Source organism: Cavia porcellus, unplaced genomic scaffold (assembly GCF_034190915.1).
Source record: "Cavia porcellus strain 051 isolate PalLab524CR breed Dunkin Hartley unplaced genomic scaffold, mCavPor4.1 scaffold_2, whole genome shotgun sequence".
Lineage (NCBI taxonomy): Eukaryota > Metazoa > Chordata > Mammalia > Rodentia > Caviidae > Cavia > Cavia porcellus.
The window spans coordinates 44916911-44944059 of record NW_026947485.1 but is presented as its reverse complement, the minus strand read 5'-3'; the positions used below and the strand labels follow the sequence as shown (position 1 = coordinate 44944059).

The 27149-nt window shown below is 35.5% G+C and overlaps 1 protein-coding gene across 8 annotated transcripts in view; it reads right to left on the bottom strand.

The window, feature by feature from the left end:
- The window catches only part of Cadps2 (calcium dependent secretion activator 2), a 490335-nt gene extending 473921 nt beyond the window's left edge, over positions 1-16414 (bottom strand). For all 8 annotated transcript variants that reach the window (XM_063241432.1, XM_063241438.1, XM_063241449.1 and 5 more), the window contains exon 1: positions 15936-16414. In XM_063241432.1, the coding sequence (XP_063097502.1) occupies positions 15936-16277 (342 nt within the window). In that variant the 5' untranslated portion in view covers positions 16278-16414. The remainder of the gene's footprint in view (positions 1-15935) is intronic.
- Positions 16415-27149: the final 10735 nt, after the last annotated feature.

Sequence of the window (27149 nt, the reverse complement as noted above, 5' to 3'; positions counted from 1 at the left end):
TGTGACAGTTGTTACCTGCTGAATCCTAACTGATACACTCCCTTAAAAATACATAAACAACCCTTTTTCTTACCCAGAAATGAAATTTAGAGCTCAGTTATATTATCTTCAAAAACATTTTCAAAATTATAAATGATTAACACTACCTAGAATAAACAGTAATGTGAAATAACTGAAAGAATATGTATTTCACAGTGTAAGCAATGAGACATAACTGGTCCGTCCAGAAGACAAAATAAACTAGATATGTACACCCACTTATATAATGAAGAGGTCTGGCTTTAGGGAAGTCAGGCAATATTTTACAAAATGTTGTCAACACTATTCTTTATTTTTTGACATTTTGAAATAAGGGCTAAATAGTTTTTGTATATACCCATAAAATCAAGGGGAATGTGACAACTGAAAATGAATGCTGACACAAGCATCCTGTATTGGGAAAACAAACATCACAAGCATCATTGCTGTTGGGGACATTATTTTACAACACGGTAAACAATTCTCAAAGAAATTCCTGACAAAATAAAGTTCAATATCCCTAAATTTACCCATGAGCTGTCTACATATCTAAAAATACCTGCTACACATTAAAATAATACAGATGATACCCTGTGCTTTATAAAGAATTATACTCTATTTTCAAATAATTATAAGCAGGTTTTGCATACATAAAGAAAATGCGTAATAGAATATTGAGATATCACATGGGAGGAATATGAATCATCATTATGCTTTTCAAATTTCTAGAATCCTTCAGTCTACCCATTAAACAATAATAACAACCTCCAATCACAAAGGAAACCAAAAAATACCCTTAAAATTTTCTTAAATGTCTGGAATCAAGTACTACTATCCATATTGAGAACTACTGATTTAAAATTTAGAACAATTTAAGGAGGCAAGAGAAAAAAGGATTTAAACTATAAGAAAAAGCAAATAAAAAGGAATATGATCAAATCATTCTGCAAGTTAATGCAATAAAAAATGGTAAACCTTGACACTATTAAGTAGTTTTCACTTTGTAGAACCAATAATTTAACATATGATATCTTAAATGGAAAAAAATCTAGAGGCAGGTATTCATGGCAATGGTTTCAGATTCATGTATGTCTGAGCCCATACCTTGGAAATTCTGTTAGTATTTTTCTTGGTCACAAAATGGTTGCTATGCTATGGCTCCAGACATGACTGATATGACTCCAGACTTAAGAGAGGGTTGGGGAAAGATCAATGCCAGCAATGATGGCTTCTTGTCTCATGTACCAAAATATATCATACGGCTACATGTAACTGCAAAAGAAGCTAGAACAGCAAATATATTACATAGGAGTGGAAACATTTTCATAAGGACGGAAGGGGCAAAATGATTCAGGCTGGCATATAACAATGTCAGTCCAAAAAGTATGAGCATCATGTCTATAAGAAATAGATAATAAAGAGATAGTACACTACTTACATTACAAAGCCAACCATAGTTAGGATATGGACATAACCAAGACTTACCTTAACAAATACCCAAATACTTGAACTTACATACAAACTAGCTTAAACATAATAGAAGCTCACTACTCTGTGGCACAGAAGTCTGATCTAGGTAGTGATGCTCCTTTGCAAAGGTGCCAGGATCCTATACTCTAATTTGTCACTCTGTTGTACTCAGTAGAGTCCATCAACTTGTCTAGATGGCTCTTCTAATGCCTGCCACAGACACAGACATTCCAGTGAGAAAAATGACCCAGGACTGTGTTCTTCCCTTTCAGGCAATGGCCTATAGGTTTCTATGTGTCACTTTTAGCCATACTGTACTAACCTAAACTTAGTCCTCTGGGAAGATTTAGCTGCAAGAGGAGCTGAGACAATTGTGGGGTCCTAGAGATACATTTTAGGGTAATCATGTAAGTCACATTCTTATTCTTAGTCTGACAAGACTCACTTCCCATTCTCCTCAGTGAAATCTCAGAAGTTTCTATTATCTTCTGAATTCTGTAAACACAAGGAAGGACTGTGGGCCCACAATTTCTCATTAAGACATCATCTCGGGGCACCTGATAGTGTTTTCATGTGAGGGAAAGAGGAAGTCAGGCTGTGTTCTCCAGGGTTCTTCACGCTCTATCGATAAAAATAATCATCCTTAGTTCTACCACTAATGAGAGGGAAAGGAGATGAGAAAATGTAGCCTTTAGTCAAATAGCCACATTCCTGACTAAAAGTACTGCTTGCAAGAAGTGGAAGGCATGCTAAAGTCTACTAATAGAAAACAGGTGTGTAATTAACCATACGCTAAGTGGAGGAAAACGAAGCCAGATGCCTGTGCGAAAGAGCCAAAGCCCCACTCTCCCTCTACAGAGAAAGTAATGGATAAACTCTAAAAAGACTGAAAAAAGTAGCATGGGTAACATTTCTATTTTTGATGTGTTTTTCTAGAGGAATCAAAAACATAAATATTTAAGAGTTAAAATGAAAAAGAGTGTGGAAGACCATTATTTTCTGTGGTAAAGTATGCAAGGGTGACTTTTAACCATGTAAATCTATTCACTTTGATAAAACAGTTTATGCTTAACCACATTTTAATCTCAAAATATCAGTTTTTCTCTACCTTACGATATATTTACAAACTTAGTTCAATAACGTTGAATAAACACTTTGCCTATATTCTATGACTTCTTAACCTGAATTACTGTTAAGGTCTAACTAGTCTTCCTGCTTCCATTCTTACCCACTAGAGGGAAGACTTAAGATCCATGAAGTGGTGTCACTGATTCTCCATCCAAACAGATCTTTCTAGAACGTTAATCAGATTATTTCCTGAACCTATTCGGAAAGTTCTCCTGGTTATGTTTATATCCCGAGCATTTTATGATAGCCCACACATTGCCACTGTCTATTCCCTCCAGGCTCATTTTTCCCAGTTTTCCTTATACACTCAACTCGAGCCATCTTGGGTCTCTTCACTGCTTTTTCTAAGAAAAGCATCCTCATCCAAAATCTGAACCTTCTGGACAGTTAGCATTATCTCCTCCAATCTCCAAGTAGCTCAATCCTTATAATTCAAGTCCTGCTCAAAAGCTACTAATGCTAAAACATCCCATAACATCTCTTCATAGCAAGGTATACATATGTATCTGTTAATCATTCCTCTTCTCTACCAGAAAATCATCTTCCAAGGGGCTGTCCTGTCCACACATATACTCCTATTCCAGTGCCTAAAGAAATGCCTACCACAAAACAGTTGTTCAAATACTGGGTATTTCTTGACTAAATTAAAAATAAAACTTTTCTGAATGTAAAGTATTACAGAAAAGTGTAAAGGAAACGTTTTTTGAAAATCTCTGTATCAGGCACTGTATTTTTCACAAATTGTTTAACATAATCTTCACAACACTCCCAGGAAGCAAGTATTGGTCATTTTAAGGTGGGAAGCAGCAATTTAGAAAGCACAAGTGGCAGATCTCTATTGTTCACTCCAAAAGTAGCCTTCCCCTAACAACACAGAACACTGAAAATGTGAAATTCTAACAAAGAGGGAGGAAACAATACATCACCACTGAGCTAAAATATAACCAAGTGTTCTCCAACTTTTTAATGCAAGTATTCTAGCATTTGCAGTTTTTCAGTTTACTCTTTCATCCACAAATGAAAACAACTAAATTTAATAAGTATGACAAATGTCAAAGATTTGTTATTGACAGTATATATGATCTTTGTCTGAATTGTACCACATTTGAAACCTATTCTTATATTCACTCGTTTTGTGAAAAAAACAAAAGTATAACAAATATGCATGTAGTAGGTATACATACAATTATACTTACAGTTTCCCCTTTAAAAAAAAAAGTCTAAACAAAGAGCAACACTGTTGATGCATTGTTGTTGGATGGCAAGCTTCCAAGTAAAGACTCAAACTGTTCTTCCACTAGGGGAAAACTGAATTCAGTACACAAAATACATGCAACGTCAATATACGAGAAACTAGGATACATGAAATCAAACCTAAAACGAACTGCCAGGGTCACCAATGTTGGTGTTTTCTCTCAATTGCTAAATATAATTAAGATTTTCAAACCTCATCTTACATTGCTTTCTCCAATTTCTGTTAAATGCTTCCTTCCTTAGTTTCTGTAACACACACCATCCTAGTTCTTTTATATCTAGCTATTTCTTCTCCATTTCCTTTGGCATTTCAGCCTTCTTTCCTGTTTCAAATCCTAGTTTTTTAAGGTAAATCTTTAAAAACTTCTCCTTGCTACATTATCTTAGGTCACCTCATTCAAGGTCAGAGCTTCAATTACCATCCATGTGACAACTCTCAAAAGTAATCTTTGTAGTAGTATCTCTCCTATGGTAACAAACAATTGACTTTTTTATCTATATTTTTCTGAGGACCACAAACTCAACTTCCTTCTCAAATTTCACTTACAGTAATATGTGTTTGGATAAAACTGTATATCTATATCACCACATTGCTTATTTCTTATATACAGAGATAAAAGTGAAAGAAAAAAAGTGACAAGTCTAGGATTGTAAGATAGCATGATCAAACTATAGAAATTATTATGGTATTATACACTTGAATTACATAATTTTAATTTTTCATAATTATTTGGACATATTGGACTATCACTTCATAGGTACACTGTCCAGTAACCGTTATTAAAATCAACAGGAAGCTTTATTTCTTCAGAGGAAGCTTTAAATAAGTGTTCATTATATAAAACATCTAAAAGTAGATTGGATCTAGTAGAAGTAGGGATGATAGAACAAGAATAGGGTTTATCTCCCTGATTACTACTGCTCAGAGAAACATACAATTCATTTAAGAAAACAAGCATTTCACATATGAAGGAGAGCTGTCTTGTTACAATGCAGAATTCTTTCTGATATAGTCTCCACTTTTAAAAGCTTTTTAGCTATCACAGTATTTTGAGTTTGAAGTATTTTTGTGGAAAACTAAATTAAGGCTCATCTCTTTAGATAAAATTTGGAATATATTTCCCTAAATTTCAAATAGTAAAAATGCAGGATTCACAGTAACAGAATTTCTTTTTTCCTATCTCCCAACTAAAAATTTAATGCACATCCAGAAATGTGCATACTTAAATAAGGACAACACCACCACAAACTAAAGATAAAACTATAACCCAATTTCTAAAAATACCAACCGTGTAACTTTTAAACAAAATTAGAGAAGCAGCCCCTTAAAATGCATGTGCTTTACCCTTGTAATCAAAAGAGTAATCATAACTATGAATCAGGAAGAGATTTGTGTTGTGTCACTGTTACTGGCCTTGGGATGAGAGAATTGAAATACTGTGCAATCCAGGAAGCCAAGTCCTGTATGAGAATGATCTTCAGAAAATGTAAAACACATACACCCTACCTGACACTTCATAAACATCAGAAGACAGACAAAAAAGAGCAAGTCTATATAGCAAAAGGCATAAAATAAAACCCAAATGAGATAGAAAACAGTAAGCAAAATGGAAATCAATAAGTTGTTACATCTGTAACAACTAACAAAATGCTTCTGTCTTATCAATGACCAGATAAGAATTATTGTATAACAGGAAGCATTAATTGAAAAGTACAGTGAATATTTAATTATTTTTAGTTATTACATTAAGACATATTGCCATTAATCCCTGTCAAAATACTCCCCCTTGCTGTAAGCAATCCCACCATCCTCATCACTTTCTGAAGTTCTGGAAGTCCTCCCCTGAATGTCTTCAGTTGTGCTATCATTGCTGGCTAGACGTTCTGAATTTATTCAGAATGTTTACCTTCCTGGTCATTTTGTCTGTGGGAAAGAACCACAGGTTACAAGGTACCAAAGTTCAGTGATTAAGGTGGATAAGGATATGCTGTAATGGTCCTGGGTGAAACTGCTGCACCAGAAGTGATGTATGACATGGAGCAGAGCCCTGATGAAGGATGAAGCTATTTCTTAAGTCATCCTCGTAAATAATAACATTCAGTGTTTCTCACTGGGTTTATGTATACAAACTTCACGGGCAGAATTCAGTCAAGGTCAAAAAACACAATCACTTTCACCTTGATTTTGGATGTTAACCAAAGCACTGGTTTCACAGGAGACCTATTGGATAATTTCTGTTGAGAACCCTAAAACGTGCACTCCGAATCATAAACACAGACCCGAGTTTCATCTCCTGTGATGATATTTCATAAAAACCTGCAATCTGAACCAAAACAATCAGACAACTGTGCGAGTGCACTGAAATACATTGCTCATAACTATGATTTTCAGTATACTTCAAAACATACATTACTAAGATTCAACATGCTGTTTCTCATACTGAAGACACCTGCCTTTCCATTAGAAAAGTACTCACATTAATATTTACTGTATTTTCTTATCACATCTTATAACTATTTAATGCAAAATAATCCAAGACTCTTGTCTGTAAACACATATAGGCATATAAATACATGTGTATCTGATACACACACACACGAGTATATATATATATACATTCATAGTATCCTTAATATATATATATATATATATATTAAGGATACTATGAATGTCTGATACACCACTTCAAGAAAGTCATTTCAGTATTAAGTTTGAACAAAAGTAGAATTTTTGTCCAATATACACATTAAATGGGTCCAAGAGAGTTGCTTTTCACTAACTATAAGTATATACTTATGACTGTACACTACTAAGAATCTAGCATCAAAATTTATGAATTAAATACAGCCAGAAATGTGAGCTATATTAATATGTAGGATTATTTAGTTAGTGACAAAGAAGATAAGAATAATTACTATAACAAAGCTATTATTAGATATATAGCAATTTTTGAATCCTAAAAACAGATTATATGCTGATTTGTGATGGTGGACTTAAAGTTAATTACATACTAAAATGCCAAGAATAATTCAGTAAACAACATTCTCTGTCAACATAAAATTAGAAATCTACTAAAAAGCAAATAAATATCTTTCAGCAGATGAAATTTTTAACTATTCTTCTAATTAACTATCTGGTTCAAGGGAAAAAAGAAAATATGAGATAAGGTTTAAAAATTAACTAAGAACAAGTTTTATGGTGTAGAAAAGTGATTGATGCCATGCTGTACTTATTGGCAAATTCATAGCTTTGTGTATTTTCATTATTATAGTACAAAACAGACAACTAAGCATCCTAACCAAGAAGCCAGAAAAAAGAATCACTGTATTTCCCCTTCTCTCGCCTCCTAAAAACAAAACAGAGAAAAAAAGTAAAACAAGAACAAAGCTCAGAAAACCATTCGCTATGTATAAAACAGTACAACGTACACATTCAACAAGTATTTTTGTAAAAACATAATTGGCAAATCCAATGAAATTTTATTTTGTAGTAGGAGGTTAAAATCTAAACTAAAATTTAGAACCAATGTAAAAGCTACTGAATAAATAAGTGAATAGTTTTTTATGCTAACATACCTGAAAATCTACAAATAATCAATATTCTGAAATCATGCGATGAGAATTCTTTCTTATTCCAGGTAAAAATATCAGTAGGCTATATAAAAAATTTAAATAGGTTTTGAATGTAATAATGCTTTCAAAAATCCAAGTATCAGATACTTTCCACATAAAAATGACAAAAATAACTATTCTAGAACACAGACAAAAGTAAAAATGTATCTTCTTTAGCATTATTCTTCTAACATTTGCAATAACAGTTCAACCCAGAAAATAACTGATAGACTATTCTCTTATTAATCTCAATGTAGAAGTTTTTTAACTATAGGAAACCTGAAATCAAAGATATATAAAAAGTCATAATCAGGTAGAAATTACCCTAAGTACACAAACATATCTTAATACTAGGAAATCTAGCAAGCTGACAAAATGAAACAAAGCAAAGCAATCAACCACTTCTACAGGTAAATGAGAAAAGAAAGTGTAAAATTTAACACCATTCTTGATGTTTTTTATCATGTTAATATAATAAAATATAAAAAGACAAATACATAAACGGGGAATATCCATTCTAAAATTCTAACCAGTTAACTTGAAAAGTACCAAAAGCATTCTCTACTAAAGCCAATGTCAAGCAAAGAGTGATGGCGACAAGTGCACTCTAAAGAATCCAGGAATATGTAGAACAGTGGTGTAGAAGACCAGACCAAAGCCACCTCTCTCGGCGCATCATTCAACCAACTACCTAGAAAAACTAGAAAAACAATACTAAACATTAAATTGTGTGCCAACATGCATAACCAATATGACTAGTTATAACATAAAAAGTTAGAGTATCTCATTTAACCATAATTAGATTATAGAAAAAAGCCACAATAAGAACATGAAACATAAAATAACACTGATTATAAATACAAGAAACCTATGTAATAAAAACTATAAAACATTGAAAAACTTTATAAAATACTGCAAAACAAGGCTCAGAGACATGATGTAGAGATGTGCTGTGCTCCTAGAAAACTGAATAGAATAAAAAATTTGTTTCTCTCATTAAACTGACAATGAAAGATGACACAATTTAAACTGGAATATATATATGTAGTAGGCACTATGTACATATCTCATTTAGTCATCATAAGAATTTTTCAAGATTGCTATCACTATTTGACAAATGAAGAATCCAGAATCCCACAAAATGGAATATATTCACATAGTGAATGAGTATTTGGAAAGAAGCCCACAAAATATCCTGTATTTGATACAGTGTTTTTAAAAGGAAGGAGGGACAAATGATGAAAGGAAGTTTTGACACAAAAAGGGAAGTAACCATATCATAATGTAAAATATACAATTATTATAAATTAAAATTACATAGTACTGTCAAGCGGAAAAAAGATTAATTCATTTAGATTGACCATCAGCCCACAAGATGATTTTATCTCTTTTATTCTCTACAGTATCCTCAAAACACTAGACAGAATAAAATCCACATAGTAGGGGCTCAATAATTTGACCAAATAATTAACAAACAAAATAATATATCTACTCATAAAGCTTAGTAACAGAAATAATAATCAACATTAAAGCTGCAACAGCTGCTTAGCTGTTTGGGGGAAATTTTCAGTTCAACCCCTCACCCTAATTTTTTTCAAAATGAATAACTGTTATCTAAAGTAAGAAACTCAGTAAAAGAGCAACTGAAATATGCCTAAATGTAAAATGAAAAGCAGACTAAGAAACATCCTCAACAAAGGAACACTAGCCTTAATATATTATCAATTACTAAGCAATGCTAAAGCCTAGATAGAAAATAATGAAAAAAGGATATTAGACCACAGACATTCGAGTTCATCCTTACAACCAATCAGAAAGAAGTAAATTAAATATCATCTCAGTTATTATGTTGGTGAAGATAGCCTTTAAATCATTCAGACCCTTTGGCCCAATAACATTTCCATTATAAAAATTCATCGCCACACTAATGTTATAAAATGAAAATAGTCAAGCCATACAATGATGTAATAAAATTTCTAGAAACAAAGAAGATAACATGATGCTTTCTAAGGTAGGGAGCTCCAGAGGATCTTCTTTATTGTCCCACTGAAAGAGTACTAGAATCTTGGAGATGGCAGAAAAATACCAAGACGCTCTTAGATAAATCTTTCTTGAAGTAGTATTAATGATACTAGTTAATAAGACAAACTACTTAAGAATATCTTTTAAGCTAACTTCTTGAAAATCGACATACAAAGAGGCAACACCGCCCAGTAAAAGTCTTGGGGACCTCTGTGAACTGACTGTACAGTTAGGTATTACTCAGTGTAGGCTCCAACTCTGAGATCCTCCTGGTCTCCTTCCCTGTTTAGTGTGAGATGGAAGATAACATTCAGGCTTACACTGTCAGGTCCAATATTTATTTTCTGTTGTTGCTAATGTAGTGATGTATCTGCGGTTCTACAACAAATAAATTATAACTGCTAATGCAACTGAATAGCCTTCAGAATATTATCTAATTAAAAATCCTATAAAAGTTTAAATAAATACACCCTAGCCTCCCACTGTATTGACTCAAAGGATTTTTTATATTATTTAGGTATATTCTTTTGCTTCTTGCTTAGACTATTCTGATTGCCTTTCCTTGTTGTGGAATATACATTTACTAACTAATAGACCAGGAGTCTCACTCATCTTTGCAAATCCTGTACAGGACTATCACCTGACTCAGCTTGTGAAAACAAGCTGTTTTCTATAGCTTGTCTTTAGAACAGTGGTTCTCAACCTTGGCTGCACGTTGAAATCACCTGGGAAGCTTTGAGACTACAACCTCAGAGATTGATTTAATTAGTTGAGAGTATAACGTGGATAATGGAATGTTTAAAATTTCCCCAGGAGATCCTAATGTGCAGTCAACGATAAGAATCAGATTTTTCCTAAGAAATAATAAAAAGATCAAGTAACTAAATCCACTGAAACTAAATACACTAAATAAATGAAATGTTACAGATTTGGGGCAACAATTTCCCAGCTTGGTGCTTGAATACTCCTCAAATGGTGGAGAATGGAGCCTCATTGATAGTTCCTATTACTTATAATATTAGGTCTTTCCTTGCCTAAGACTGAAACAGTAAAATCATGAGTCACATTCCACATCTCCCCTCAAAAAAGTCTCAAGTTAAACCTGAATAAAGTAGCACAATAACTGAAAAGTGGTTTGCCTTATAAAGAACGATAACTGGCAGCGTTTTTCCTTTTGAAAGTCTGATATTCCATAACCTAGCAGGCAGCTTTCTTGATTTTGTTTTCAGAGTGTATGACCTTACAAACTGTTATGAGAGCACAAGTAAATGGAGCTATTTCCATTAAGAAACAAAATCAAACAGAAGAGGGAAAACTGTAAAATATTTTATTTCATCTTGTAAGTAGTTGTGATATCAAAATAGCTGATTTCATTTTTGATAAAAGCAGGGAAGACCAGTATCACTTAATTCATTTTAGTTCCATCAGTACAATACTTTCCTCTAAATTAAATGCTGTCATCTCAGGATGTCTAGAGTTTGATAGTGGCACTAGGAAGGCTTCTTTGAAGTCTATTCTATACCTACAGATACTAGGTGTGACCATTTTTATAACTTTCTTTAGAAAGAGGTCTCAATCCATGTTTAGAAACACTGGTTTCCACAGGAGTAGAAGACCTTTTCACTTTGCCTTTATATTTCCTTCAACCTATACTTCAGTAAATCTTTGAGATATGAACTAACTCTGAGACTCATGTTATATCCAACAAAAATTTACTGAGTTCTAAGATGTCATATATTATGCTAAGAATATACAGCATCTGGCCACATTTGTCTTAAATCCCAAAGGGAGGACAACTTCTGCTTTCACGAATCTATAGCTGTTATAAAGCTGGTTCTTTCTCTGAACTTGGGGGTCACCTACACAGTCAGAGATTTAAAAATACCATTTTAAAGTGAGACAAAAGTGGTCACTTTATTGTACAGACTAAGTATCCCTTTTGTGAACTGCTTGAGACCAGGAGTCTTTCAGGATTTGGGGAATTTTGTTGTTTTGTTTTGTTTTAATGGCTTCATATTTTGGAATGGGACGTAAGTCTAAATTGCATATTCATTTATACACATAGGCTGAAGGTAATTTTACACAGTATTTTAGGTATGCCTGTTGTTAAATATGAGTGGTCAGATGAAATAGTGTGAAATTTTCTACTTGTCAGCTCTCAAAAAGTATCAGATTTGGGGGCATTTAGGATTCCAATTTTTTAGGTCAGTGATGCTAAACCTGTACTATCATACTCAAATGAGAGTTGGGAGCAAAAACCACATACATATTATTTAACCTACTACTCTCCCCACAACACTGTCCTACAGATGAATTTTACCTAAGAAATTACTGCAGTTTTACGGCATCATTGGTATATATGTCTCCAACTCAACATTACTGAAGAAAATCTGCAAAGTGATGGAATTCATTATATAAAAAGGTTTATTTAACAAGGCATATTAAGTATAATTGCAAATGGCAGCATACACAAAAATGCAAAGAATACAAGTATATGATTTATATGGAAAGTTATTAAAGGTTAAAGTTTTAACCTTTCTTAATTCCCTCTTCACTATTTCTAGTTTAAAAAATTAATAGTTAACTAGTTTTCAAATCTGAATTTTACTAAATAAAAATAAACTATAAGCAGAGAAATCACTGACTACAAACCTACATCATCTTGGTTAACCCAAACAATCAGCATTTTAAGTAATTCATACTGTAAATAGTTATAAATTTACATCTGTAGTCTGTAAACACACTTTATGAGTAAATATACTTAACCTTTTCTGTTACCCATTATGCTTTTCATAATCACATTACCTTCTTTTGGGGGTCGGGGATTACTGGGAATCAAACTCAGGACCTCGGACTTGCCAGGCAGGCCCTATGCAATTAAGCAAAATCCCTGACCCCCAATCGCACTGCCTTCTAACCACCAAGGACTTGCTGCTTTTCCTTTAGGTTTTCAGCATTTGCCATTCTGCAATAGCTGCCTGATCATTTATTATTTTTCTAGACTCTACACTGATCTCACTTTGAATGCCCAGTGATGGGGAACCTATGGCATGTGTGTCACAATGGGTATTTGTTATTCTCGTAGCCTCTAAAAGTTTCACCATGGCTGAATTAGTCATCCAGACTCTGTAACTGTTGTTAGCATTGTGATGGTGCAAAGGTAAGAAAGAAAGGAGCATCTGAGACCCAAGTACAAGTCACCACTGAAGCCATTCTGTGATGATATTTGTGACTTCATGCTCCTATCATACACAGGCCTGGAAACATTTACTCAGACGGTGGGTGCTCCATCACAGAGTCTAGGCCATTCACCTCCCAGATTTTCTGTAAAGCCACTAAGAGTCAATCAGAGGCCTCGACTAGCATAAACTGATCACTGCTATCCTTGAGTAGAAATATCTAGCAAAAAGCAAAAGAACACAGATTTTAATTAACTGTTGCTTAATGCTATTAAGCTTCTTCAAATAGTCCATGGACACCTGTTATTTTTGTAGACCATTTTAGCCAAGTGGAAAAAAAAAAAAAAAAAAAACTCCTGCAGCTCCATTGTGGCTCTTAAAGACTGGCCCTTAATAGTGAAAAGGCTTTGATGGCCGACAAACCTGAGGTCTGGCCTTCAGGGTAAAACACTTATCTCTGTGATTAATTTTCTCCATTTATAAAATGAGGACTCCTTCAGATCTGAATTTCTGAATCTCTAAATTCTCAAAGTTGGGAGTAGTAAGCAGGAATATGCATTTCAATGACAACAATTTAAGCTATTAAATCTTTTAAATGAATGTCTGACTTCTTGAAGATACAGAATAAAAATATACAATGGATTAGTGATTTTGCAATTATCCTGTTACTTCTTTTATGTAACCCAACTGTATAATTCAAGATTTAAAGTAAGTTTTTGGCATTAATTGTTGGCTTGCACATCAAATTCACATGAACATAGTTAAATTCCGTATCATTTTGTCCTAGGAGGAAAACTTGGCTGCCAAGAATTGCTTCAGCTCCCTTTAGCAAGCAGCTTGTATTTTAAAAAGAAAAAATATAAAGGGCCTTTCTGAGTAAGTTTTAAACAAGAAATACTAAGGTTATTATAAGGGCTTCCCTTCTAATAATATTAGTTAATAAAAGTTTATTTCATTGTGCTTGATGATCTCAGTAGTTAAAAAACAAAATTTATAAGCACTCTAAATATTTTTAATGACATGTAATGTTTTGCTTCTTTTTTAAAGTTTGGGATTATTTTTAGAGTTGTATCAGTAGTCCCCTCAGCAGTACTGTGAATACACCTACTTGCCAATTCAAATAATTTCCGGAGAGACAAACATTCTATTTAAGAAGGAGTCGGAGCCACACTATTTGAACAACCAAGACAGTCTCTGTTAACAAAATTCAGCAAGTATTCACAGTATAAATTATCTACTAGTAAATGATTTTTTGCAAAACCAGTGTCAAGGATAATACTGCAAATATAAAAAGCCTCTTAATTTCACCAAACTTTATTTTTTCATGCTGACAGACTAAAAATAAGCTTAAGTGTAATAGGAAAGGTGAGACTGGATGATATTCATATACTTGGTATAAAATTATACCACAAAACAGACCTGAAAAGTTTAAGAATGACTACTGAAATTCAAAATTGCTTGACCTATAGAGTTGAGAAGATTCAACAGGTGACTGCCTAGGAAAAGACTCAGTACAAGCAACAGATAAGAACTTAAGGTATCATCAAAGAGTAAAAGATTAGGCTCACGAAAACACCCTAAGGCAGTGATGGTGAACCTTTCAGAGCTTTCAGTGACAATGAATAGCCCACTACTGTGTGCATGCAATAGGTTTGCCACCACTGCCATGGCAAGTTCAACCCTGACCTGACAAATAGTCTAATCATCATGCCAAGTGCTATGGTGCCAAAAAATGCTACTCTGACTTACCTTTCTCCTCAACATGAAGATTCTGAAATGAGCTTGTCAGTCTAGCAGCTCTAACTTTCTATGACTCTGAACTTCCTTGAGGATTAGATTACATTAAGATCTGTGTGATTAGCCTTCAGCTATGTGGGAATACTAAGGAGTCCAAGAAATTAAACAAATCCAAAATAGCTGCTCACTTTGTGCCTGTTTTTCAAAAGTTGGGAAGAACCCCTAACATAAGATGCATTCTCTCAGAAAAATTTAAGTGTATAATACAATGTTAAGTATAGTCTTACACATGTGTACTTATCCCCAAATTTAATGAGTTGTGCGATACATGTACATATGTAGCTTTCCACATATCACACCTCAATAAAAAGTAAAATGTGAACAATAGGGTAGGAGGGTTTGGGGAGGAAATAGCAATGTGCTAGAAAGGCGTAGAGAGACTATTTATTTTGAGCTACAGCTACATTCAAAAGTCACTTCAGAAAAATCTTCAAAGTTGTGAAAGAGATGCTTCAGAGATGCTGAAGTTACTATTTCAGAAAAGTACTAAATGACCATTCTTCTAGTTAGACCTTGAGCAAACTACAGTCTAGCTGGATCTCTAACTGTTAGCACAAACAGAAAGGACTGTTACAGATTTCCACAGAATCTTCAAGGTTCACCATTCTATTAAAGATTTTCTAGACAATATGTATTGTAGACATTTCTCCAGTTAGGACAACGTCAGTCCTTATCTTTGTCTGCTACAGAACATACAAACACTGGGGTCTTGTTTTAAAACTAGAGTTGGGAGGGATTTCATCTGACACAAACTCCTTATCTCTTGGGAAAAGAGCCAAAAACAAAGCCTTTGCACCAATTCTTTGTTTTCCATCAATATTAGCCTTCCTCAGGCCTATCCAGTCCAGGAATTACTTACCCATGGCCACTTTACAAAACTGCACACCTTCTTCAGTGTTTACATTTGATGTCCTGGTTGTATGACAAAATAGGAAACTTTGAGTTTAGATTCATTTTTTATTCACCAAGGAAAATATCTGTCCCTTTGCCCCAGTGAAGCACTCTCTTTACTCAACAGAAGAAAGTGTTCAAGCTCCATCTGTTTCACACTGACCCACATCAAAGCCAGCCCAGAGCCAGGGTTAGGTGGACAGGTACGCATTCCTGCTGCTGAAAATTAAAGTTGATAGGAGTTGCATTGTAATTTGGTCATGGCTGAACCTGACCAGTTGGAACTACGCCTGCAGGGCTAGCTCTGTGCTTGTCTGGGTCTCTGGGAAGGTAAAGCTGACAGCTCCTGTAGGAACCGGACAGGGGAGAAGATAACAGCGCCACAAAAAGGCAAAAGCATCATGCTGCCCACTCCCCCAAAAAACATTGCCAGACCACCAAAGACTACTCAAATTACAGTGCCCTGCGTTTCACGGCAGAACAGCCCGCAGGTGCCTCTGAGCTCTCCCGGGAGAAAACTGCGGGGAGAAGCGGCTGCAGGAGGCGCCTAGTCCCGCCACTCACCTTCTGCTGCCTGCGGGCCATGTCCGTGGGCTGCTTGGCGTTGAAGGGGTACGCGATGCACCGCACGACGAAGACGTAGAGCTGCAGGCGGATCCTGCGTTCCTGCTCCTCGTCCAGCTGCCGCTCGGGCTCCTCTCGCCCCTCGCTGAGCCCCGAGGGGCTCGGGCTCCCAGGTCTGGCGGCTCCGCCGCTGCCGCCCGAGCGCCCCGGCGCGTCCCGCCGTCCTTCCCGAGCCGCGGCCGGGGACGCTCGCTGGGCGCCGCCGGCCGCCACCAGCACATCGCGGCTCTCCTCTTCCAGCCCCTCGTCCGACTCCTCTTCGCTGGAAGACGGGTCCAGCATGGTGCGCGGGGGCCCTCAGGCGCCTCAGCCCCCGGCGGCTGCACCCGTGGGTCCGAGGACGCCGCAGGCTGGAGGGCAGCGGCCGCAGAACGAAAGGGAAAGTGGCCAGGGCTTTCCGGACACGTCGAGTTGGAGCCAGGAGTGTTTCCTACCTCCAGGGCGCAGGGGGCGGGCGGGAGCCGGAGCCGCGGGGAGGGGGAGCGGGATGGAATAGGCGGGGTTAGCGCTGGGGGGCGCCTGGCGCCTCGGGGAGCGCTCGGCCGGCTCCTCCCGCGCCAGCCCGAGTCTCCCAGAGCCCGCCCGGCGAGGCGGCGCGGCCCGAGCGCCCGGGCGCAGGTGGGGAACCTGTGGAGCCTGCCACTAGCAACACGTGGAACGGAATGTTGAGGAGCGGGCGCGGGGCGCCGACTGCGCGTGCGCGCGCCGGCCAGGGTGGTGGGTGCCTCGGCGCGCAGTTTGCAAAGGCTAAGAGCCGCCAAGGGGATAGGGGAGGGAGCGCCCACCTGCGGCTGTTCCAGCTGCCTCGACCCCACTCACTACCCGTGGGCTTTTCTCATGCACAGCTCCCAGGGAAGGTGGGGTTGCCATGCGGGATAGGAGGGCTGTCCTCTAGCTAGAGGTGCAAGAGAGCAGTTGGGGCATTGCTGGGACCACAACGTACTGCCCTAGGTTACCCGGCCGTGCGCAAAGTGGTGCCTGGGCCATTCCTCTCGACAGATTGTTTCGACTAGACTTTGAAAAGTCGCCCGCTTTTCTCTGCTGCTGTTAGACGCTCAGTTGAAGACCAAATTATAAAAGTCCCCTGAACATATGTGGTGGGGGGAGGGGGTGGAGGGAAGAGAGAGTGAGAGATTTTCTTTTAAACAATTTTATTCCTGCAGACACATAAGCACTATAGTTTATATTTGCGAAATGATACTCTGACTCAGCTCAAACACAGTTTATTTTCTGAGTTGAGACGCCACCGATTCAAAACAGATTGTATAATATAAACATTCAACAAATATTTGAGCGTGTCGGGGGTGGGGCCAGCGCTGTTAGTCTTGGCTGGAGCCAAGGTGGCTTGGTGCAGATAACACAAGATCGCTGCCATTTCTGGCCTCAAGTGGGCGTCACATTACAGCACCTGCAGCCTGTCTTAAACTCATGACTGCCTGCTTGCAAGGCAGGCGCTTATGCCCCTGAGCTAAATCCCCAGCCCCATATCTGCACAGATTTCTCAGTGCCTGAACCACCTAGCAGTTTCTTTTTGTATGTATGTTACTTGTGTCCTTAGTTCCAACAGAGAGGAAAAACGGTATGTTCAACAAGGTAAGAGTGTGCGATGACTAGGCTGTCAGGGAGATGGAGCTCAGAGAAATTAACCCCGGAGAAATTAAACAATCCCTAGCTCTGAGCTCCACAACCCAATGAACAGTCTCCCTAGGTGGGGGAAGACAAGGAGGCATTTATTTCAAGGAAACCTTTCCTATCTATTAATCCTTAATTGGTCCTGTGAAAAAGGGTCTTTCCCTTTGGAGGCAGCTGAATGCTGAAAGCTAACTGCTGAGGAAGAAGATACAGCAAAACCCATGTATTAAAGACAGGTAAATAATAAGTGGCAATTTTATTCATTAGGTTCAAATATTTGATGTTTATATAGCACTTTACAATCTGAAGAACTGTGTGAAATTATTTATCTAATACCATCATCTAATTCCAAGGTAGGCGATACTATTATTATGATGGCCCTTTGTACCAGATTTTGCACTAAGCTCTACATATCTTATCTAAGTTATTTATTGTTAGTTCTATTGTACAAATAAGGAATCTGTGGTTACAGAGCTAGTGACTAATAGAATGAGAACTCAACTTAATTCCTACTTTCAAGTAGTGGCCTCTTTAACTGCAATTTACATTAATAACAAATTAATATACGTAATATATGATGTTTACTGAACTGATAATTAAACTAAGGATTTAATTCCTAGAGACAAGAGTACAATTTAAGTATAGTAGTTTTATTTTATTTTTCTTCCCAACCAAAGCTATCTCCCAGCTAGAGGGATCCCATGTGAAAACATGTAATAAATCTTAAAATAGCATATACAATATTTTCTTAATGAAGATGAATATAGTTTAAGAGGCATAATTTAACTATCCAAAAAAAAAAAAAGAAAAACAAAGAGAATGCTTAAGATTTTCATTAAGGATGCATTGCTTAAGAAACTAACATATGGTAAAGCTGTAGTAAAGGATCTAGAAGAACAAAGAACAGTTCTCAAGGTCAAAGGATGTCAAATAAGAAAACTATTGCCAACAAAGAATATCAGTATTGAAATTGTAATCTGATGATTCAATCGATAGCTGAGAAGAAAATGGAAATATTGTGAAGAAACACTTCACTCAGGGGATAGTAAGGAAAGCCTTCCAGGATTCTCAACATGTCTTGAATGATTCAGAGCTGTGGTGATAAGGGCTGTGTAGACAGGAGGAGCAACATTTGCAAAGGCAGGAAATTGTTTGCCACATATGAAAACTTCAAGTAAACTGGCCTGTCTGAAGGGAGGATGAATATAGAGATGTGAATAAGCAAGGATAGGGCTGTGTGTTGCATTTTATCGATATCCTGCAGAAAATGGGGACACAGGGTTTTAAGTAAGGTGATGTGTAGGTACTGAAAGTCTATTTACAGCAATGTAAGAGTAGTCAGACAAGAGGCAAAATACCACGAGGACATTGCCAAAGAAATCCAGTAGTGAAACAATTGGGAATTGAATTTAAGACAAGGGACAACAGGAGGAGGAAAGCTAAAGATGGACAAATAGAATAATGGACTACTTGTGGGGAACTGAGGGAAAGGTCAAGAATTAAATAAGATTCCCAGAATATAGTAACGATTAATAATAGATGAAATATGAACTTCTAGAAGACAATTTTGAGAAGCGTCAAATTATTGGGAGACTTATGTAACATGTCAGAAAAATCCTAGACAGAATGGTAACCTGTTACTCAAGTCTAGTTATCAATATATTGGTGGTAATTAAAGTTACTAGTGTGAATGATGAAGTCCACACAATGAGTTGCATTAGGAAAACTCTTTTTCTTAACTTCCTTCAATTAAATAGTACTCTGAAGAAAAATAAAAGGACCTATTAGCAATGAATTGTATACTAATAATTTTAACTAACATTTTTCAATTTTATGCTTGTTCTGATGTTCTTGCAAAAGGTGTCTCTTACATATTTCATTTTCCAGTCTTAATTGATGCTCTGGAAACAACTGAATAATGATACCAACAAGAGACTATGATTAGTTAGTACCATTTTATAACACATACAATACATTCAAGCTTAGTCAATGATTCATTTTTACTTTTGTAAAGGTGAGCATAAAAACAAATTGAAGTTATACTGCTTTTTTAATGAAACACCTCAAATCTAAGTAAAGGTGGATGCAGAGTAATAAAGTATAAAATGTGTTTTGGTGATGATATGTAAGGAAACAAGTGTGTGACCTGAATACCTATAGGTGACCTATTTGACCTGCAAGGAAACTATTAACTCTTTAAAGTCATAAGTGAAGTCATTGTTTCATTAAAGAGATATGTTTCTGGCATTCACTATAATTTATATACTAATCTGATAAGATGAAAACAATAAAATGTAGCTCCCACGAAGATACCAAGAAACAGATATGATTCCAAAGGAAATAAATGTAGCAGTATATGCTGCTGTGGTGTTAGGGGAAAAAAAATCACAGAATATCCCTTATGTGTTTTGGAAGTAAACAATATATTATCTTTTGGAAGTAGACGATACAGTCATAAGCAAAATTATTGTACAACAAAGAGAAACCATTTTCATTTCAAAAGGTAGGAGCTATTTTATAACGTTTGGGAAGCCTATCAGCTCAAAACGCAAATCATCATGTTAGTGTGCATTTAGAAAAGTAAGATGTAAACAATACTTTTTGAAATGTTAAAATTATTCATATCTTATGAAACAATTATCCTCTTGAAAACTTGATTTAAATCCTTTTTGTCTCCTTAACATGTTTTTCCTGTCCTGTTACAATCTGAGTCTTCAAAGAGAACTGTTGTGATACCTAACATTTTATATCTAATGGGTAAAAAAACACGCAAAGAGTAACTGTGAAGCTTCCAGTATCAACGTGAAATACTTAAAAGACAATCTGGTATATAGTTATTTCTCAATGCCAACCATGTTATTGTTATTATCATTATTTTCATATTAAGTTTACTTTTAACCATAGAAGTATCATGAAAAAATGTAAAATTGCAACTGATTATATGCATTTTTTATAAATGAGTTTTATACAAGACCTAGAATTTATATGTGCACATTATTAGCCTTGAAATAATCAGACTAAAGTAACTTCCAAATGTGTTTTGTGTTATTTTATTAAGATCTCAGAAATTCTGTCATTTTTATAAGAAGACTTGACTTCAAATAAAAAGCTACAACCCTTTAAGAACCAGTAAAGTTTGTGGATATTCATTAGTAACTGAATATATCTGTTATTTAATTTTCCATGAGAAATTTGACAGACATAATCAAAAGCAAGTTGAATTGTAAAGTTCAAGGAAGAAAACCTAGGGGCACATTATGGCCTGTGTTTTCAAATTGTCCTGAGGAAAGTTTAACTAATTCAAGATACATTTGCATACATGATTACAATCTTCAAAGAAGCAATATTTAACCTTACAGAAGATGTTTGCATATTAAATGTTAATGAAACTACAAACTATGTGAGATTTTTGTGACAGCTGATAAAATCTAGAGATAGTGCTTATGAATAGGTAAAGCAATAAAAAGCCAGGGCCTTTTATTCTGCCCCAGTTTTCCTCATTTTTGTAGTTAACGACTTTATTGTCAAACACATTTTCTACCAATCAATAATATATATTGAGTGCCTGTTTTATATTAAGCGCTATACTAGTTTGCTGTAAAAAGAGAACTGTATTGATTGAGCAGAAATTCAACCAATGTCTCTCACTGAAGAGATGAGAATTCTACTTCTGTGGGAAAACTCACAATGTTTCAATGATAGTGCTCAAGAGAACAAAACTAAACTGAAGTAGAGTTTTTATCAGAGAAAATTATAAAGGTAGTCAAAGTGTTATTATATGGGAAAATTAAAGCTGTGTTTTTATTACCTATCTAGTATTTCTCTGGTCTATAGAAATTATTCTCATACTTTTTGGTCTCTAGATTTACATTTACCTATAATTAATGATTATATTTTATTAATGTATTATATTAATATATTAATGATTATATTTAATTAATGATTATATATAAACCAACTTTTGTTTGTATAGATTACATTTATCACTATTTCCCACATTAGTGAAATAAAACTAAGAAACTTTTGAAATAGCTCTTTATCAAAATTTAAAAACCTGTATGTAACATGTCAAATATTTTTATTAAAAGTACTATATTTCAAGGATAAAATGTTGAGTGGTACCTTTACACTAAAAGTCTCTTTACTGTCTGATTTAATAGATAAACAGGTTCTTCACTCAATCTTGCTATTCAGTGCTTTGATTCAAGCAAATAAAAAACTAACTCCACATAAGTATGTAATTTCAAAGGGAAGTATTTTAATAACCTTTTATATAATTATGGATATTTTTTAATATTGCACCAAAATGCAACCAAAGTAGTTTCCTAGAAGTTAGGTACAACAATCTAAAATTGAAACCATATCAAAAAACTTTTCTTATTAGGTAATATTTGAAAAATCACAGTTTATTTTGTACTTTGAACGAATGAAATTTTTACCTATGCATGATTTTGTCACGTCATTTACTGTTCATTTGGAAGATACTACTTCACAGAATTGAATAGATGTTCCAAATGTTGGCATATTTTATTATGTAATACCAAAAAATTATATTTGTCACTGCCAATCTCATGATAAGTGTCCTTTTTTATTTTAACGAGAATAAAACAAAACAAAACAGAACAAAGCAAATCAGAACAGAACAATGCAAGTGACACAAGACTTCACAACAAGTAAACAGGAAATCAACAATGGCTACCATGTCTCTTGCTCTCTTCAAAATAGCTGCCCATACCCATATACACATTGAAATCAAATAATAGAAAACAGACTAAAACATCAAAACAAAAGAATAAAAGCATTATAAGACTTCAAAACCAGATAGTAGAAAATGAACAATAGTTACTATAATGTCTCATTTTCTTCAAAATAGCTGTTCATATGATCACATGTAATAAAATCAAACAAAACAAAACAATAAAACAAATTAAAAGAATAAAAGTATTATAGGACTTTAAAACGAGATAATAATAAATCAACTATGATTACCATAATATATACCATTATGTTCAAAATAGCTGCCCATGCCATTAGATACAGTAAAATCTAATAGAACAAGACAGAACAGAACCAAACCAAACGGAATTATGAAAACATTACAAGAGTTCAAGACAAGACAATAAGAAAGAAATGTTGGTCTCCACTTTTCCTCCTAGGTGTTTCCTTCCCTATAACTTTTATAATATCTGCTGTGGTTTTGGATCCCACTAACTCCTTCTGTTTTTTATACTAGTGTTCACCCCTACGAATGCAAACTGTTTTGTCCATAAACATGACCTCCAATTTCATCCATTTACCTATAAGAGCTTCAAAATCATCCTAGTTTATAACTAGGTATCTTTTACTGTATGAAAATACAGTAAAATACCGTATCTTTCTTATCCATTCTATGGTTGATGCACAAGTTACCCTTGCTTTTTTCTGGTCTCCTGTCTCATGGAACAAGTGTTTTCCTCTCTTTGATTTTCAGTCTATGAATTTCCACTTAAATGTGTTTCTTGTATACAATATGTTGATGAATCTTGTTTCTTGATCCACTCTCCCTGTTTCTTTTTATTGCTGAATTGAGACCATCTACATTAATGATTACAACCAGTATACATTGGTTTATCTCTGCCATTCTATCCTCCTGCTATCTATCCTACTTTCTCCCTTCATTCAATTGCCTGTCCTGTTTGGTGATCGTCTCCTACTGCTGTTCTTGGAACCACAGTCATCTTGATCTCTCTAGAGAATATCCTTCAGCATTCTCTATGGGATGGTGGTCATGAATTCCTTGAATTTTTCCTTATCATGAAGTATCTTATTTTTCCATCAATTTTGAAAGATGTTTTGCAGGGTACATCAATCTGGTTTGAAATTTGTTTTCTTTCAGGATTTGAAACCCTTCACTCCAAACTCTTCTTGATTTGATGGTTTGTATTGAGAAGTCCGATGTGATTCTGATTGGTTTTCTTTATGGTGATCTGTTTCTTTTCTCTAACAGCTTTTAAGATTCTATTTTTGTGCTGAATTTCTGGGGTCTTGATTATTATATGTCTGGGTGTAGATTTGCTTTGATTATGGCAAGTTGAAGATTTATATACCTTACTTATCTGTATACCCTGTTTGGGAAGTTTTCTGCTATTACCTCTATGAATAGCCTTTTTATTTGATTTGTGTTGACCTCTGCTTCTTTATTAATACCTACCACGCTTAAATCATTTCTCTTTGCATCATCTTACAGCCATTGAATTGTTATTTCCTGGTTCCTTGTTATTTTTAAAAGATCTTTCCTTTCACAATTACTAGCTGCAACCTTGTCTTCAAGATTTGAAAGTCTGTCTTCAGTCTCTTTCAAGCAGTTTTGCCAGCTTTTGATCAACTTTTAATTTCCTGGATATATTTTTGAATCTGTTTCATGCATTGTAATTCTTTTCTTTATTGTTGATTCAAGTTTTCCATCCTTTCCTTATGCTTCTCTTTTTTATCTATGTCTTGTTTAGATATGCTGAGTATTTCATTGTTTTTCATTTCTTCTTTTACCTGGACATTGTTTCTAATTTGATTATTTTTACAATCTTATGAACTTATTTCTTTACTTCAGTTGTTATCATCCAGATGTTTCAGGTGTATGACTTCCACTTTCTTCTATGACTCTATTTCCCAGACTTGTGTGTGGGCTGGAGGTCTGAGACTGCCTTTTGCTCCTTCATCTTGTCATTTTCCTGGGTTCCCCCCAATAAGCCATTTGTGAGGTCCCAGGCATTTTCCAGATTGGCTGCCCCTTCATGGTGTAGGGAAACGGGACAGGCCCTTGCGTTTCTCTGACCCCAGCTTTACAGGGAGGTAGCAAGGCATGGAGTGGGCTTCTCCAGAACTCTGCAGCTACACTGGGGCTTCCTTGATGGCCGGAGGTGTGTGGTGGTTGGGCTGCTTCTCTCAGCCTGTGTGTTTACACTGGGACTCCTGTGATGGCGGCAGGCACACAGGTGTGTGTTTGTCTGATTCTTCAAGTCGGTGATAGCTGCCTAAAAGAAGTAAGGGCCTCCAATGGTGGCCTGCAGGTAGGGTTCTCGGAGCTTACCTGGCTGAGTGTCACTGGCTGCCCTCAGGTAGCAGCCCTCTAGTGGCAGGCTGGCAGGCATAGGCAAGTCTGTGCCCATGCTGGCTATCCGCAGGAAGGGGTGTTCCAGTGGCAGAGGCTGGCAGGCAGAGGTGGATCCACTGGCTCTCTCTGCACTGGCTGCTGAGAAAAGTCTTTAAGTACAGGAAAACTCTCAACCTCAGACTGGCAGATACAAATTTCACAAAATTATAATTTTCACTTTTAAATTTGAATTTTGCCTGGCAATGATACTGTCTGTTGATTTCATTAAGCTTGCTGTATTCCCCTTTGAAAAATTACCGAATATCTAGGTCTGAATAATTATTATGTGTTGCTCAGCTCTTCTCAAGTGAACATAGGTTTCCATGAAACACCAGCTAGTTCACCTTACAGCTCAACAAGTACTTCTCCATGAGACAGCCATCTTACATCTTTATCAAAAATGATTTATACAATACTTCAAATATTACCTCACAGAATATTTTTAAATGCACCCAGGTTTAAAAAAATGAACCTAATGATCGATCAAGAGTTAATAAAATTAATAACTATTATTGCTTAACATGGGTCATTAAAAGAACCCTCCCACCACACCCTGCCCCATGTATACTACTAAAGAATGCATAAATCTTAGAAATATTTTGATTGGTAACCTTGACCAATGCCAGGGCCCTAGCAGTTTTGCTACCTTTGCTTCTGCAACATCAGTGCAAGGTCAACACAAGAAAAAAGACAAATAATGTTCTAGCATGTTTATGAGAATAACTGAAGCTTGTAAATTCTACCACATGGTTTTGGTTGACCCTGGGGTTTGAGGGCTACATTTTGAGGACTCCTACTTTCTAGGTTTTGCCATTAATTTCACTATTGCATAGCAAATACATTGGTATTAGTCACCAAATATTTGTATCAAATATTAATCTTTCATATTGATTTAAAGATAGAGTAGATATTATACTACATTGAGCAAATATACCCAGTGGATGAAGATAGAGATTTTAAAAATGTTTTCTTTTATACGTTAACTGAAGAGATATCTGACCTTTCATGAATAGTTACATATTCTGCCCTTCAAAATAAAAGCATTGCATTAAACTAACATTTGTTCTAATGTTAATAAACATTGCTAATTTTTTACCTAAGGATAATTCTATAGTTGGTAGCTTGGAAACTTTCATATCTAAATCAAATGTAGTATTTTGAATCTGAATGTAAATAGTTTATTATTATAAATCTGAAATTTTCTTGAATTTATTAAACTAAATTTGCCTGTCCACATCTGAGAACATAAGAATATGTACATGATATGGTTAGAATTTTTCAGCTTCATATTACTTTTCTATTAATGTGGACAATATAAGAATGAATTAACTTTATTAAAATATTAACAAGTTTATATCTGAAACAAAATTTAGAATTACATTTACATCATGTAGAATATGATGCCTAATGAAACAGTATTAGAACTTGTACTAGTCTGTGCAGATAAAGCCAGTTTCTAACCAACATATTACTACTACAAAGTAAGTAACATAAAAATAAATATGCAAGAACCATTTCACTTGTGCAGCTCTTTTTATATAATTTAATTCTGGTGGAAGGTGCACCCATGTTTATAGCACCACAATTTGTAATAGCCATATCTTGGAAACAACCTAAGTGTCCAACAACTGATGAATGGATAAAAAAAATTGTGGTATTTTTATACAATGGAGTACTACTCAGCTATAAAGAATGATCACATTAAGATATTTATAAATAAATGGACACAGCTTGAGACCATACTCATAAGTGAAATAAATCAAACTCACATGTATAAACATGGATAAATACTGTATAGTCTCCCTAGTGTAAGAAATGGTAAGAGTACATAAAAGTTTATGATAATCATGATCTCCCATTACATTGTTTTGAAGCCTTATAATGTTTCCTTTCATTAGTTGGAATAGTTTTATCCTGGGTTGTTGGATTTTATTATCTGTGATGGTATGAACAGCTATTTTGAAGTAAAGAAGACATTATAATAGCCAGTGCTGATTTAATATAATCTTGTTTTGAAGTTCTACCATACTTTTGTACTTCTGTTTCCATTGGTTCTATCATGTAGTATCTTATTGGATTTTATTATGTGTGGAAGTATAAACAAATTTTTATGGACGATGAGATAATGTAGTAATTATTGTTTGTTTTCTGTCATTTGGTTCTGAGAGCCTCGTAATACTTTCATTCTCTTGAATGGTTTTATATTATTTTGTTTTGTTTGATACTATTGTGTATGAAGGTATGCTCAGTTATTTCAAGGAAAGAGACATTATGGTAGCTACTGTTTTATCGGGTTGTCTTGTGGTGAAATACTGTGTTGCTTAATTTTGTTCTGTTCTGACCTGCTTTGTTATGTCCTCTTCCATCTTAATCTCTTTAAAATTAAAAAAAAT